This window comes from Scomber scombrus, chromosome 5, assembly GCF_963691925.1.
Source record: "Scomber scombrus chromosome 5, fScoSco1.1, whole genome shotgun sequence".
NCBI lineage: Eukaryota > Metazoa > Chordata > Actinopteri > Scombriformes > Scombridae > Scomber > Scomber scombrus.
In genome coordinates this window covers 22,020,068-22,032,532 of record NC_084974.1, presented here as the reverse complement: position 1 = coordinate 22,032,532, position 12,465 = coordinate 22,020,068, and the positions used below count along the sequence as shown (strand labels likewise).

General features: G+C 38.4%; 1 protein-coding gene across 2 annotated transcripts in view; it reads left to right on the top strand.

The window, feature by feature from the left end:
* Positions 1-11,771: 11,771 nt before the first annotated feature.
* The window catches only part of LOC133980298 (rho GTPase-activating protein 42), a 64,850-nt gene continuing 64,156 nt past the window's right edge, over positions 11,772-12,465 (top strand). For both annotated transcript variants that reach the window (XM_062418980.1, XM_062418979.1), the window contains exon 1: positions 11,772-12,024. In XM_062418980.1, the coding sequence (XP_062274964.1) occupies positions 11,871-12,024 (154 nt within the window). In that variant the 5' untranslated portion in view covers positions 11,772-11,870. The remainder of the gene's footprint in view (positions 12,025-12,465) is intronic.

Here is a 12,465-nt window from a genome sequence, read left to right as displayed (position 1 = left end):
GAACAAAGTGAAGCAGAAAAATGAGAGCAATGAATCTGGCCTCGGACCTTCCTGCATCATCCTCCTTGTCTCAACCTTCATGTTGCTCTCTACTTTTGGCTCTCTCTAATGAATGTAGAAGCAGTTGGATCCACAAAAAAATATCATAAAAAATACCAATGTCTTGACATTTAGCAACATTAAAATAGTGCATATGACCTTTTTGTTTAACCTCTTCCACACCCTATTTTGAGTAAAAACACCTAAAATGATATACCCAAATCAAAATAGCTGTAACTCCTGAAGCAAAGTGACTATATGCAGAACATTTCTTGTGAAATTGTCAGAAACTCTCAAGATGATGGAGAAACAGAAAAGCAGGTCAGCAAATCAAGTCAGTAAATTAAAGAAGACAAATATTTTTGACATGGCATCTTTAGGCGTGCAAACTTTGTTACAAATACTTTTAAATGGATGCTATTTTCATGAGGTCTTTCTGAATACACACAAATACCACATCTTTCCTTGTTCCTGAAAAGGGTCTGACGTAGTGAGGCAAAAACTGAGAACTGGATAACTAGCAGATGCTGGTGTCTTAGTGGTATTAATGAGGTTAAATAAAAATGAAAAATGTCAGCCTTAAAATGTGTAACGACTGTAGCCACAAACTGCATGTTTGTAATCAGTGTATAAATCTTTTGAGATTAAGTTAAGTTGGACTTTTCAATTAAATTATACTTACACTTTGATATTTATTCTAGTGTGTGATTTGAAAGTGTTTTTTTTCTATCCGGCTTGTTGTACATTTTCCTGAAATATATAAATTAAATATAATTTATTTATAATTTATTTATCAGCCTCCCCATCCCAATAAACAAACGTACCCAAAACAAAACAGATGGAAAGTACCCTATATTATGATGTCTAGAAGAGGTTAAGAAAATACTAGAGAATCACATTTCTTGATTATGTTGTAGCATTCAGCTGTGTCACATCTCTCACTGAGCAGCCTGTTTATAATCTGCAGTCATTTTATGACAAATTCACAGAAGGATTTGTCACACCTGAGCATCAGAATATCAGATGTCACTTCTCCTCTCCTTCCTATAATATCTTAGATTTAACAGCAAGAGATGGTTTGCAAAGCTGCACATCAAATCGCATGACACATGAAAGCTAAGGGTGTGATGTGCTTTCAAGAAAACGGTAAATCAGGACAAACACGAGTTGAAAGTGAAGTATACAGAAGTGTGGTTGCTGTGATGTCACATCTGTACATAGTATTTCCTATATAAACAGAAAAATGTTGAACACAAATGTTACATCAAACCTTTCCCAGCTTTACAAGCTACACCCTGCGGATTATCAGAAAGATTGTCTTAATTGTTTTGAGCATCTTTTCTCCTGACAGGCTTGTGAATCCTGACAATATAACAACAGCCAACTTGGCAAGCGCAACACAACCTTTTAGATTAGCATAAATCTTTAAAGTAAAGCTGTCACTCATTTGGTTTGACTGGCATTACCAGTGATGTGAGGCAAAAGAAAAGTGTTTAGATAAGCCTTTTGTCTTTGTCTGTTAAATGCCCTGACCTTGGATTATTGAGCTTCTGTCAACTGCAGTCTGCACTACCCGTTGCTTATTTACCAGCTTTGTGCTTTTGTAAGGACACTGGTGAGAAGATGGATGACGATGATTTTGAAGATGTCTTTACAGACAGTCAAGACAGTCATTAGCTCCAAACTCACCCAGGGCTCGGAGGTAGGCTGGAAGGCTCATTTTACAATGTTTAGCATGATGTTTGTGACGGTGAATATAATAACTTGACATTTACACGCAACATCTGCTGCTCTGTGACGACTGTGATGAGAAGTGTGGAATACAGTCTGGTTTGTCAACTTTGTAAATATATTATGGACAACATTTAGAAACGGCTGTGTCCAAATGTCACTATGTCGAGTTCATTAAAGTTATGCCTGCTGGGATATCAAACTCATTTAACTAACTGTGCCAAAACAGCTATGTGGTTGTAAATTTAAGTTGTTGTTGATGTGGGCTTTGAAGTCCTTGATCTACAGACAATACAGATTGCACTGTCTTCATGCTATTAATAGTATCACATGATCTTACAGTATGTTATCAAATACCAATAACTGACATAGGAGCATTCACTGTAAAAAAAAAAAAAAAAAAAAAAAAAAAAGGGGGGGGGGGGGGGGGGGGGAATAATGGACGTAGCCACCGTATCCGGTTTATTATAATAAACCGGATACCATAATATTATAAGAGCTGGGTACTGGACCAAAGATGTCACCCTTTACTCAGCTGGTACATATGGCAAAAAAGAATTCTAGCTTCTGGGTTTGTTTCTGTGTTATGCGGCCCACTGAATTGTGCAGTAGTATTTCCCCCACTTGCCCTGCCCACAAGTTTCCACTTGGGCCATAAACTTTACATTGTGATGACATCACACATTTTTACATCACTTTTCTCGGCTTGAGGAAAGTTTTAAAAATATAAAACCTCCATGGATCAAAAATTCATAATAGAGTCATAATTTATGTGTTCGGTCAACAGTTTTACATACATCTCTTTTACAATGGTGGTCCACGGGAAAAAAATGCTGTTTGGGCCATAGGGTTATTTTTCGTTGCAAATATCACAAATGGCCACAGGGAAAAACTGTCTGCAAGGCAGAGTGGTGGCGCCCTATCCAGGTCTTGTAGTACATCCATTTCTTTGAAGCCTTGATCAAGTTTGCATTTTGACATTTTTGGAGACAGAAGTGGCCATATTTGGACAGAAGGGTGGAACTGACGTTAACGCTAGCTGCTAGCTTTGTGCCTGCAGCCATCAGGCTTTACAACAATACCATCACTACATTGTCACGGGGCACTGCAATAACTGTCTCACATCGTAATTTTTCCTAAAAGTTTTTAGTTTGCTTGTAGAGGCTAAATCATCTTTATGTATTTAATGCATTCAACAATTTTGTTTTTGGGCCTTTAATGTGGCTCTGGATATTAGTCTTGTCTTGATTAGTACACTTGAAGAAAGAAAAAAGATACTGTGAAGAAAAATATGGTTATGGAATTCTGTGTCTTTGACAGTTGTTCATGTTTTTGTTACTATGAATAATAGTCCTTGTTGTTGTTTTTATTTTACAATTAGCCACTTGGAAGGGGTGACTACTTACCATTAAATTCCTTCTCTGGGTCTAATTACAAAACCGTCAAAGAAGCCTGATTGAAAGGCACAGCTGTGATGCAGCATGGCACATTGAATATAGTCTGTGAGACATCAGTCCATTGAAGCCATTCAGAAATTATGTAACTGCCAATGAGGCTGGTAGTATTGTGAATTTGTTGTTTCTCATCCATGCCAATGCTCAGGATTTAGACTTTCTTTCTGCTCTGTGGATACATTCAACATGTGGGATAATATTCTATGCAACATGCTGATGGACTGTTCAAATCTTAAATTAATTTGAATGCATTATAAGCATGGAATCATATGATATATTAATATCTGTACTGAGCAGAGAAACAGTAGTTACCTGTGTTCCTTCAACCACATTGCTTTTAGTTGTGTGGGCTTTCTTTTTTTAGGTATGACCCACACAAAGACTTTTTTTTCCCTTTTCAATTACCTGGCTCAGAGCTATGGGATCCCAAAGAGAGCAAACAAAGCTTCTATCAGTCAATCACTAGCAGTGGAGGCATGTTCTTGTGTGTCTTTAGAATTGAAAACTACGTAGTTATTAAGCCTTTCCTTCAGAGCACATTCCTCTGCAAGAAAAACTGATCTCTTCTAAGGGAGCTTTGTTCAACTCTCTGTTTTTTCTAACATGAAATAGACTCAACAACAGTTATTCAGCCTGAGCTCCAATGCACTTTTTGTTTCATTGCCAGTGGCCAAAGATTACCTTTGTGTCAGTTACTGAAAGTGACATGTACCTACAATATGCAGCTCACATTTATCCAGAAAATGTCTGGGAAGCTGAATATCTCGAGTATTGCTTAGTTACACTGAAAGTTTATTCGTTGCATTATCTCAAAGTTTCAGCAGGTCACCATAACCCAGTGTTTCAACTTGTAACTGCTGACTTTCTGTGTGTGTGCCTTTAGTTACGGAGAGCCCTTTAATTCAAAACCCCCACCTTCACTAAAAAATATAATACCACTTCTTTGCCTCTCGGAGCTTGTAGTATCACAGTGATGCAATTTTGAATTTGGAAATTGTTTGCTTGATTTCTCCTTTAGCATGCTCTGTGGAAGTTAATCTATTTCTTTTTCTCTGTCAGCAGAATAAATATATTGAATAGAGAAACTCCAGGTGACATAAAACTAATAGGCTCTCAATTTAACCATGAGAAGGGAAGATGATTGGAACACTTTTTGAAGAAAGTAAAATTATAATTTAGTCTCACTGAGAAAGAGTCTGGAGCATCGAAGGACCTGTGTAATTCTCTCTCTGATAAAAAACCCTTAATACTGATGTATCTGATCAAGAGCGTCTGAACAGCTTTCTCAGGTCTGCGTGAGGAATACTAATAAACCAGTCAAGGAAGGCACATTCAGCAAAGAACTTAACAGGACACAGGCCTTGCAAACAACATAATTTGAAGTTGTGACATTTGATCGCCTACAAATTATAACTGGGACCACTAAGTTGGATTTAGTTTTTTTGTTTCAGCTGAAAATATACTCATTATGTGGTCACATTCAACCAACTTTGTAATATAAATGCATACTCTGCAAAAATGAAATAAAAACTATTGATGCAAAATAGCATCAGAAAAAAAGGCAAATATGTTTCAGGGGGCTATAGATGTGATGTATCTGGTTACGTATTTGAAAAAGTGGCATATGAAAGTGAAAGCAGACGGTTTACTGTATTGCTAACTAGGGCTGGGCAATATATCGATATTATATCGATATCGTGATATGAGACTAGATATCGTCCTAGAATTTGGATATCGTGATATGACATAAGTGTGGTCTTGTCCTGGTTTTAAAGGCTGCATTACAGTAAAATTATGTAATGTTGTGAACTTACAAGATTGTTCTAGTTGTTCTATTATTTACCTTGTATCCACTTTGTCATTGTATCCAATTTACCAATGATTATTTATCAAAAATCTCATTGTGTAAATATTTTGTGAAAGCACCAAAAGTCATCCTTACAATATTGTTGTGATGTCGATATTGAGATATTTGGTCAAAAATATTGTGATATTTGATTTAATCTATATCTCCCAGCCCTATTGCTAACTCATCTTTTGTTCATATTATTCATATCATTTAAAAATAAAGTTTATTCTGAATATTATTCTCTCAGTATATAATAATTCCACTAAAGCTACTAAAGCCAAGTATTTGATGAGGAAAAAAGAACAGCCATGGCATCGTTTCCAACTAAAATGCTACTCAGATAGGATGCCTGGTCAAAAGCCTGGTGTCCAGATGGAATAAGCTGCAAGAGAGAATGATCCAGTTATTCATGCAATCTGTTGTTTTCTGTTGAGACTAGGCTATCAACTGGATCCTGTGCTATCAACTCCCAGATGGTTTAAATAAACTGTCTAATCAATAACTCCATTTATTGCATGTGACTGGTTTCTAACCACGGGTCTTTTTAAAACTAATAAACCAGAATTTGGGGGGTTGGACACCAACAGAAATTGCTCAGAAGGAACATGATGTGTTTTTCTAAGTGTGAAAAGATAAGGAGAAAAAAAACCTCAGTTTGTTAAAAGTTTGTTTCACTATTAAGGAAAACAAGTTAATTTTCATATCATATTTTGTAAACAAATTATAAAAAATGTCTTGCTATCAGCAATTTCACTATTTTCTTATTCATGGTCAAAGGGTAAGGTAGAAAGAATCTGTTTTCTGGGCCATAAAGCAAAGAAGGCTGAATCGTCATCATTTTTCAATGATGTATTAGATGTGAAATATTCTACTTTGAGCTAAAATGGAATCAAAGCCTTCCCAGAGATTCAGAGGAAAACAAAAGCAGCTGCCAGCACTTGAAGTGCTAACCTGGATCCTAAATCTGGTTTTAAAAATAAGAACAAAGGCTTCTCTCTAGTGTAGTAACTCTAAAATCTCTTAAGCACTGTTCTCTGCTCCATTGTTCCAGATTTTCACATTCAGTTCAATGATTGGTGATGTACCAAAACATCCTCGCAGTGTGGAGCCAATAGACAAAGGTGCCTAAGAGTAGTTTATTTGGCTTGACAGGGACACAGAATGGGCAAGGGGCCTTTATTTATTTTATTTTTGTTATGTCTGCAGCTCCAATTTAAAGCCAAAGTCCCAGTAAAGCACACAAACTGTTTGCTTACAATGCTGGTGGCACAGCTCTTGTAATTTATCACCCAGACTTAAATTTGTGCCTGGGGTCCGCCTGGACAGGTATCACCTCATGAAGGTCAATGAGGCAAAAAATAAAACCGCTTTGCTCCTGAGGACAACCTTTCCCATGTGTGCTGAGAAGATCTGTAAGTCAAAAGCTACAGATGCAGAGACACAGACGAGGCTTTCATGTGCACGGGATTGCATTTACTCTCTATAGCTCCAGCATTTTCCAGAGGATGTGTCCTTTTCCTGACTCCAGATTCAACTCATATGCGGCCGTGGCATTTCAAGCTAAAAAAGCTTACCACCCCAATTTTCACTGTGCCGTGAAAAGCAATAAATGGGATCCCTGTGGACACTCACATGCTTTAGAGATGCCTCTTTGTGTAAAGAAGAGGTAATCACGCATAACAGCTCAACCGTCATCTGGACATGGGAGTCATAAACGAGAGCCCAGCACTTGCCACTTTGGCAGATTGCACTGTCAGGAGGTAAACAACGGAAAGAATGAGGAAGGACTCATCTGATAGGAAATGTCAGAGCATGATTGGATTCAAAAAAACCTTGTAAATTAGGGTCATTAATCATGAGCTGGAAAAACAGTGACAGGTCTCGTTCTCAAAAGCTCTCCTCTGGAGCCAAGCTGAGTGCCATCCGGAAATTGTGCAATTACCTTAATACCTGATTTAAATCAAGAGTATGCATGGCAGTGTCAATTGTTAATTGGGGAAAACAGCTCATATTATTTGGACGTAATTGCTATCACAAGAAGTTTAGTTATCTAATCCTGTCTTTTTTATATGAGACATCCGTTTTGTCTCAAATGCATAATTAACACAACAATATTGCCTTAAATTAGCTTATATCTGCTGCTGCCTTGCACTGTGCAGCTATGATTATCACCGAATAGGATATGAAATGTCTATCTCTGGTGTAGTTAGAACTGTTAGCAGCATCCCGGCCAGTAATACATATGTCAAGTGTGACATCTTAAACTCTATCATCTCTGCACTTTCAGATGGAAAATTGAGAGCTGTGCATTGAGCAGAAACTTTTTTTTTCATAGTCCATCACACGTCTTCATATTTCACCCAATAACCCAGTTCACTGCTGCAGAGTGCACACAGCAATTAACTCGGAGCAACAGGGTTTCGACTAATGTATCACATTTCTCTGCTCACTGTGTCGGTGTAACAAACTGCACCCCTGAGGACTGCTGCTGCAGAATGATGGCACGAGAGCTGGAATTGACGGGGGCATGTTAGGAACCAACAACCCCCCCACCTCTACTCTACCATCAAGAGGAGACCAGACATCTTCTCACATGCACTGACTACCTCTCTGTGTGAAGCAGCGGTGTCAGAAGAAATCTAATCAGAAGTTGCCTGAATTGTGCATAACTCATCGTAGAGCTAATCTATGCTTATTTTGCATGGATTACTGATATCTGTTGTGAAATACAAGTATTTTTTTCCATTTGAACTGCTGATTTTCTATCAGGCAGGGCCAGAGTGGCCCACTTTAAACGAAACTGAGGATGTGGGAAGATGTGTGTCTCATATCTAATTTATTTCCCCCCATGTACGATATGTAGAAGATGTCTCACTCACTTAATGTGTGCAAAAAGCCTGTCTTGTTTGGGCAAGTGTGTGTTTTGTCTGCATGCATGCTTCTAGACAGTCTTGTTGTGGTTCTTGGTTGGTCTCCATAGGTGCAGTCACAGAGAAAGACATGTGCACTGCTTTTCAGTAGACTCATGTTTGCATGACTAATTTGAATGTGCGAATGCCTTTATGAGAGAGGAGTGAAGGGACAGTTTTCTATTGAGTATCATCTTAATTAAACCAAATTTCCCTCAAAGACTCTACAGGCAGCTATTTTAGATTGCAATTAGCCATGCTTCATACAGCTAACCACTCGCCCACAAGTCTCCACTGGTATGTTGTTAAGGCAATATTTTAGACTACTTTCAGCATAATTCTTCCAAAAGCAGCACATAGCTGGAATGCACTGTATATTTAGCTTTATTTTCAGAGAATTAACTGATCACTGAACCATTACTTTTCCCATGAGCATATCCCACCAAATAGATAATACTTGCAAGGGCATTATTGTGGCTGCAGTGATTACATATCCCCAGGCAAAATGGGCACCCTGGCCAGCTTTGTCACATGCAAGTTTAATATGAATTTAGCAGTGACCATGAAGAGTTATACACGCCTCCCAATGAATCACTCAAGAATTATATTTGGTTTCATTGCCAGACTTAAAATTGCATCACTGCAAATGCATACATATGTGTAGGGAAACAGATGCAGCCACTGTTGCTCATTCCTCAGGTGCAGCCAGAGGCCAGTCTTCGTTCCAGATCCATGTCCTCACAGCTGTCTGACTGTAGCTCGCTCCTGCCGGAGGCAATTTGGGTGTGTGCATTGCATATCAGAAACAGGCTTAACACTGTGTCACATATCAAGCTACTGAAATAAAATCAGATCGTTTTGAAAATTTTCTACCATCTCTGAGGTGGTAGATGATAATGAAGGGTTCCTTCATCAGGGAATGCAGATACAGTTAACAAGAACCAGCATGACTTCACATTGTAAAGATTGTTTTGTATTACACAGATCCACTATTCTTATTATCTATAAGAGCATCATGACTGTGGATTGATGGCCCTGTCTCACACCATGAATGTACCATTTCTTTGACATCAAAATGCTGTTGTAGAGTTGTCTCTGTCAGTTATACATCACATAGGAAGCAACCTTTTAACGCCTCCTGTTTTGGCAGATTCATTATGTCAGTGTGGTCCCTAAGCCAGACATACTTGTCAAAGCTTTGACAAAATATTCCTGTTATGCTGCTGAAATGTATTTTACTTGATCGGCTGAAGCAACCAGGCAAGAATTGTGTAGTTCACAATTGGAGTAGTATAGCCATACTGATCAAAACAATACAGTGAATTGTTGTATGTTCCGAAGATGCAGTTTGACCAAGTGCCTGCTGTTGCTGGAATATGACGTTACCACACACTAACAACTGCAGTGTAGCAACATGACGCTGCGCAGGAAGGTTAACTGTCTCAGATGATTTATCTCTCTGCAATCTACATTCAAACCAGGTATATTATTGGGAAAGGCTGCTAGTTAGTTATCAAGGAAATTGGGAACAAAGCTGCCTTCCAAATGACACTGAGCAAAAGCCTATCCGCTCACTGAGCTCATGGTCTGTGCTTGATAGCAAAGCATTCAATTATTAATGTATTTTCATTTGTCTGTGTTGGTTCTAGTCAATACTGCAACATCCGCCTCTCCATGGAGATCATTTTTACACTTTGCCTCAGAGATACAGCCTCTTCCCAGCTCCCTGAAGCTGTAAAGCACCATAAGTAGAAAGAGTCATCCAAAAGACTTAGTGCCACTGGTGACAAAGCCTCTGTTTCATGCCTACCAAAATACTGTGACATCATTATCATTATCCTTCCCTGTTGGATGAGGAAAATGTGACAAATTCTGCTGACTCCAATTAGGCTCCAGTGTAATTACTTTGATTTACCAAGGTATTAATTCAGATCCCTCTCCTCAAATCTTCACTAATTCCAGTATGATGCATTGTTAGCCTTAATTTCTACAAAAGTATACAGTTCATAACTTTGAAAAGTAGCTAAGCCCTCGGGTATCAGTTAACTTCCAACTTCAGATATGACAGTGTCCCAGCTCAAAAGGTGTAATAACAAGATAACATCACATTTAAAAAAAAAAAAGTGTAACACTGCAAAAACGATTGCAAAAGTGTTTAATTAGAGCCCTCTTGAGTAATGATTAGTAGAGTTAAGTATTTGGTGAATTTCTGAAGAATCCGTCTACAGGATCCTGCTGTGTGTAGTTTTGAGTTTTTGAAGTTAAGCAGAGACAAAACTTGCCATAAAATTGAGAATATTTGGCAAAATATTTGTTAAAGCTTTTAAAATGAGTGTGTAACAGGGTTGTTATAATTAATGAAATGTATTTTTATATTCCTTCAATATTGATTTTATTTTGATGTTTTCCATTGTCATTATTTTCTTGTGAAACAAGTTCATAATCATATGTTGTGTTTATCTATGCAAGGCTCCTTTTTTGTTATTGTAATTAAGTATCCTCCTGTGGCCAGTGGTGGTAACTATAACGACCGGAAAAACGCTGTTTCCGTTGTCAACGGCAACAGCGTCAGATTGTCCCTGTTGACGTTGACCATCGCAGATGTGGTATGTACTGTAAAAGCTCCGTGATTTAATTAGATATTAATCTATTAAACTGCCTTTATATAAGTTCAAGTACATGTAACTCTTTTTTTTTTTTTTTTTTCTGTCTGTATTTGTTTGTTTATTATTTCCAATGTGCAATATAGGTGGGAATTTCAAAAGGGCCTTTGCGCAATATTGTTGTATCATTATTGTTATTTAATTGTTATTTATTTATAATTTTATATAGAATTTGATAGAAAATGGGGTCATGGCAATTCTACACATGTGTAAAAGTGTTTTATTGTAGGCCTACTGTAATCATTTAAGAAACTATGCGATCAAGTGGTTACCAACGGCAACAGCGTCAGTTTGTCCCTGTTGCCATTGACGACCGCAGATGTGGGCAAGGAGCTGTACGTCAGATTGTCACCTACGGCCACGTGGATGTGTTTGTTTTATTATTCAACAGATGTGCTACACTGGCCAATAAACGTGCTGTGAACCCAGAGAGAAAGATTGTTGAGTGGTCTCTTCAGTCTGCTGAGGTTCAGCCGAATAGATGAGGTTACAAGTGCACACAGAAAGCAGCATGTTGATGCTATAAAGGTAATTGACCTGACCCAAGGCATAAGCAAACACTGCTGGAGGCCATGTGCCCACTATTTAGCCATAAAATTACCATGGGCCTTTATTATATCATGGTTTAACTGAATTAGAATTAAATGTTCTGTTTTTCTGTGATTTGTGGTTAAACCCATGGGGAGTGTGGCTGGAGGCTAATTCTGCTTTGGGACCCTAAAACTGTTCTGGCTCTGCTTTAACTCAGGACTACTTATCATCTCATGCAAAATGGGTCCGCGTATGACTAGGCTATATATTTAATTTATTATTCTGTTTTTTAATAGGATGCATTAATTAACGTGTATGTCCTGTGTTTGTGTGTAATGCACCTTTTACTATTCTTATCTTTGAGCGAGGCGTTTTTTGACGTAAAAAAAGGAAAAAAGTAGTCCCTGAACGGACTTTTTCAGGCACGGCACGGCAGGGTCCCTCTGCACAGAAACTATTGTAAACTATCTGAAACTAACCAGCAGGAGTCACACGACCACTGTTTTTTATAAAAGAGGTAGAAGAGAAGAAAGCGGACAAAATTGAAGCGGAAGTGAGAGGCTACGCGGAGCAGTGATACTTTTTTTTGGGAACTTGGAAACGGGGGCATTAGATGGCACTGCGTGATGAAAAGTAAAGCGTTTTATATGCCGAGTTATAAAGTTTGAAAGGCAACTTTTGTCGCTGAGCTACAATGGGACTCCCCACTTTGGAGTTCAGTGACTCTTTTTTGGACAGTCCGGACTTCAGAGAGCGTCTCAAATGCCATGAAATAGAGTTGGAGCGGACGAATAAATTCATCAAAGACCTCATCAAGGATGGGAATATGCTAATCACTGCGCTGAAGAGTAAGTAGCCTAACATGGCCTTTTAACCCCTGCGTGTCTAGAAATAATCTTCTATAACTGCTGCTACCTGAAAACCACAGGCGACATGTGATTAGACGATACATTCATTGAGGATTATTTTAGTGCTGTGAATGGATACAGTCACTCTTTGAGCTCAAGCCACCAGGATCTGAGTAAGCCCGTGGTCTCCCATCGGGAAACATTTATATTGCTGGTGAAAAGCCTTAAATCTACACAAAAAACCACGCATAATTCATTATTCGAGTTTGTAATTCCTGGACTTTGTGTTTGTGTGTGTGTGTGTGTGTGTGTGTGTGTGTGTAGTATGTGTGCGGCTGCGCTGCATGCATGCATAGGCTTGCTCAGCTGAGCCCAGACACAGTAAAAAGCATGCAGTGTCTAAACAGCGTCTGTGATATGAATGAGTTCCCTCTGCTCACA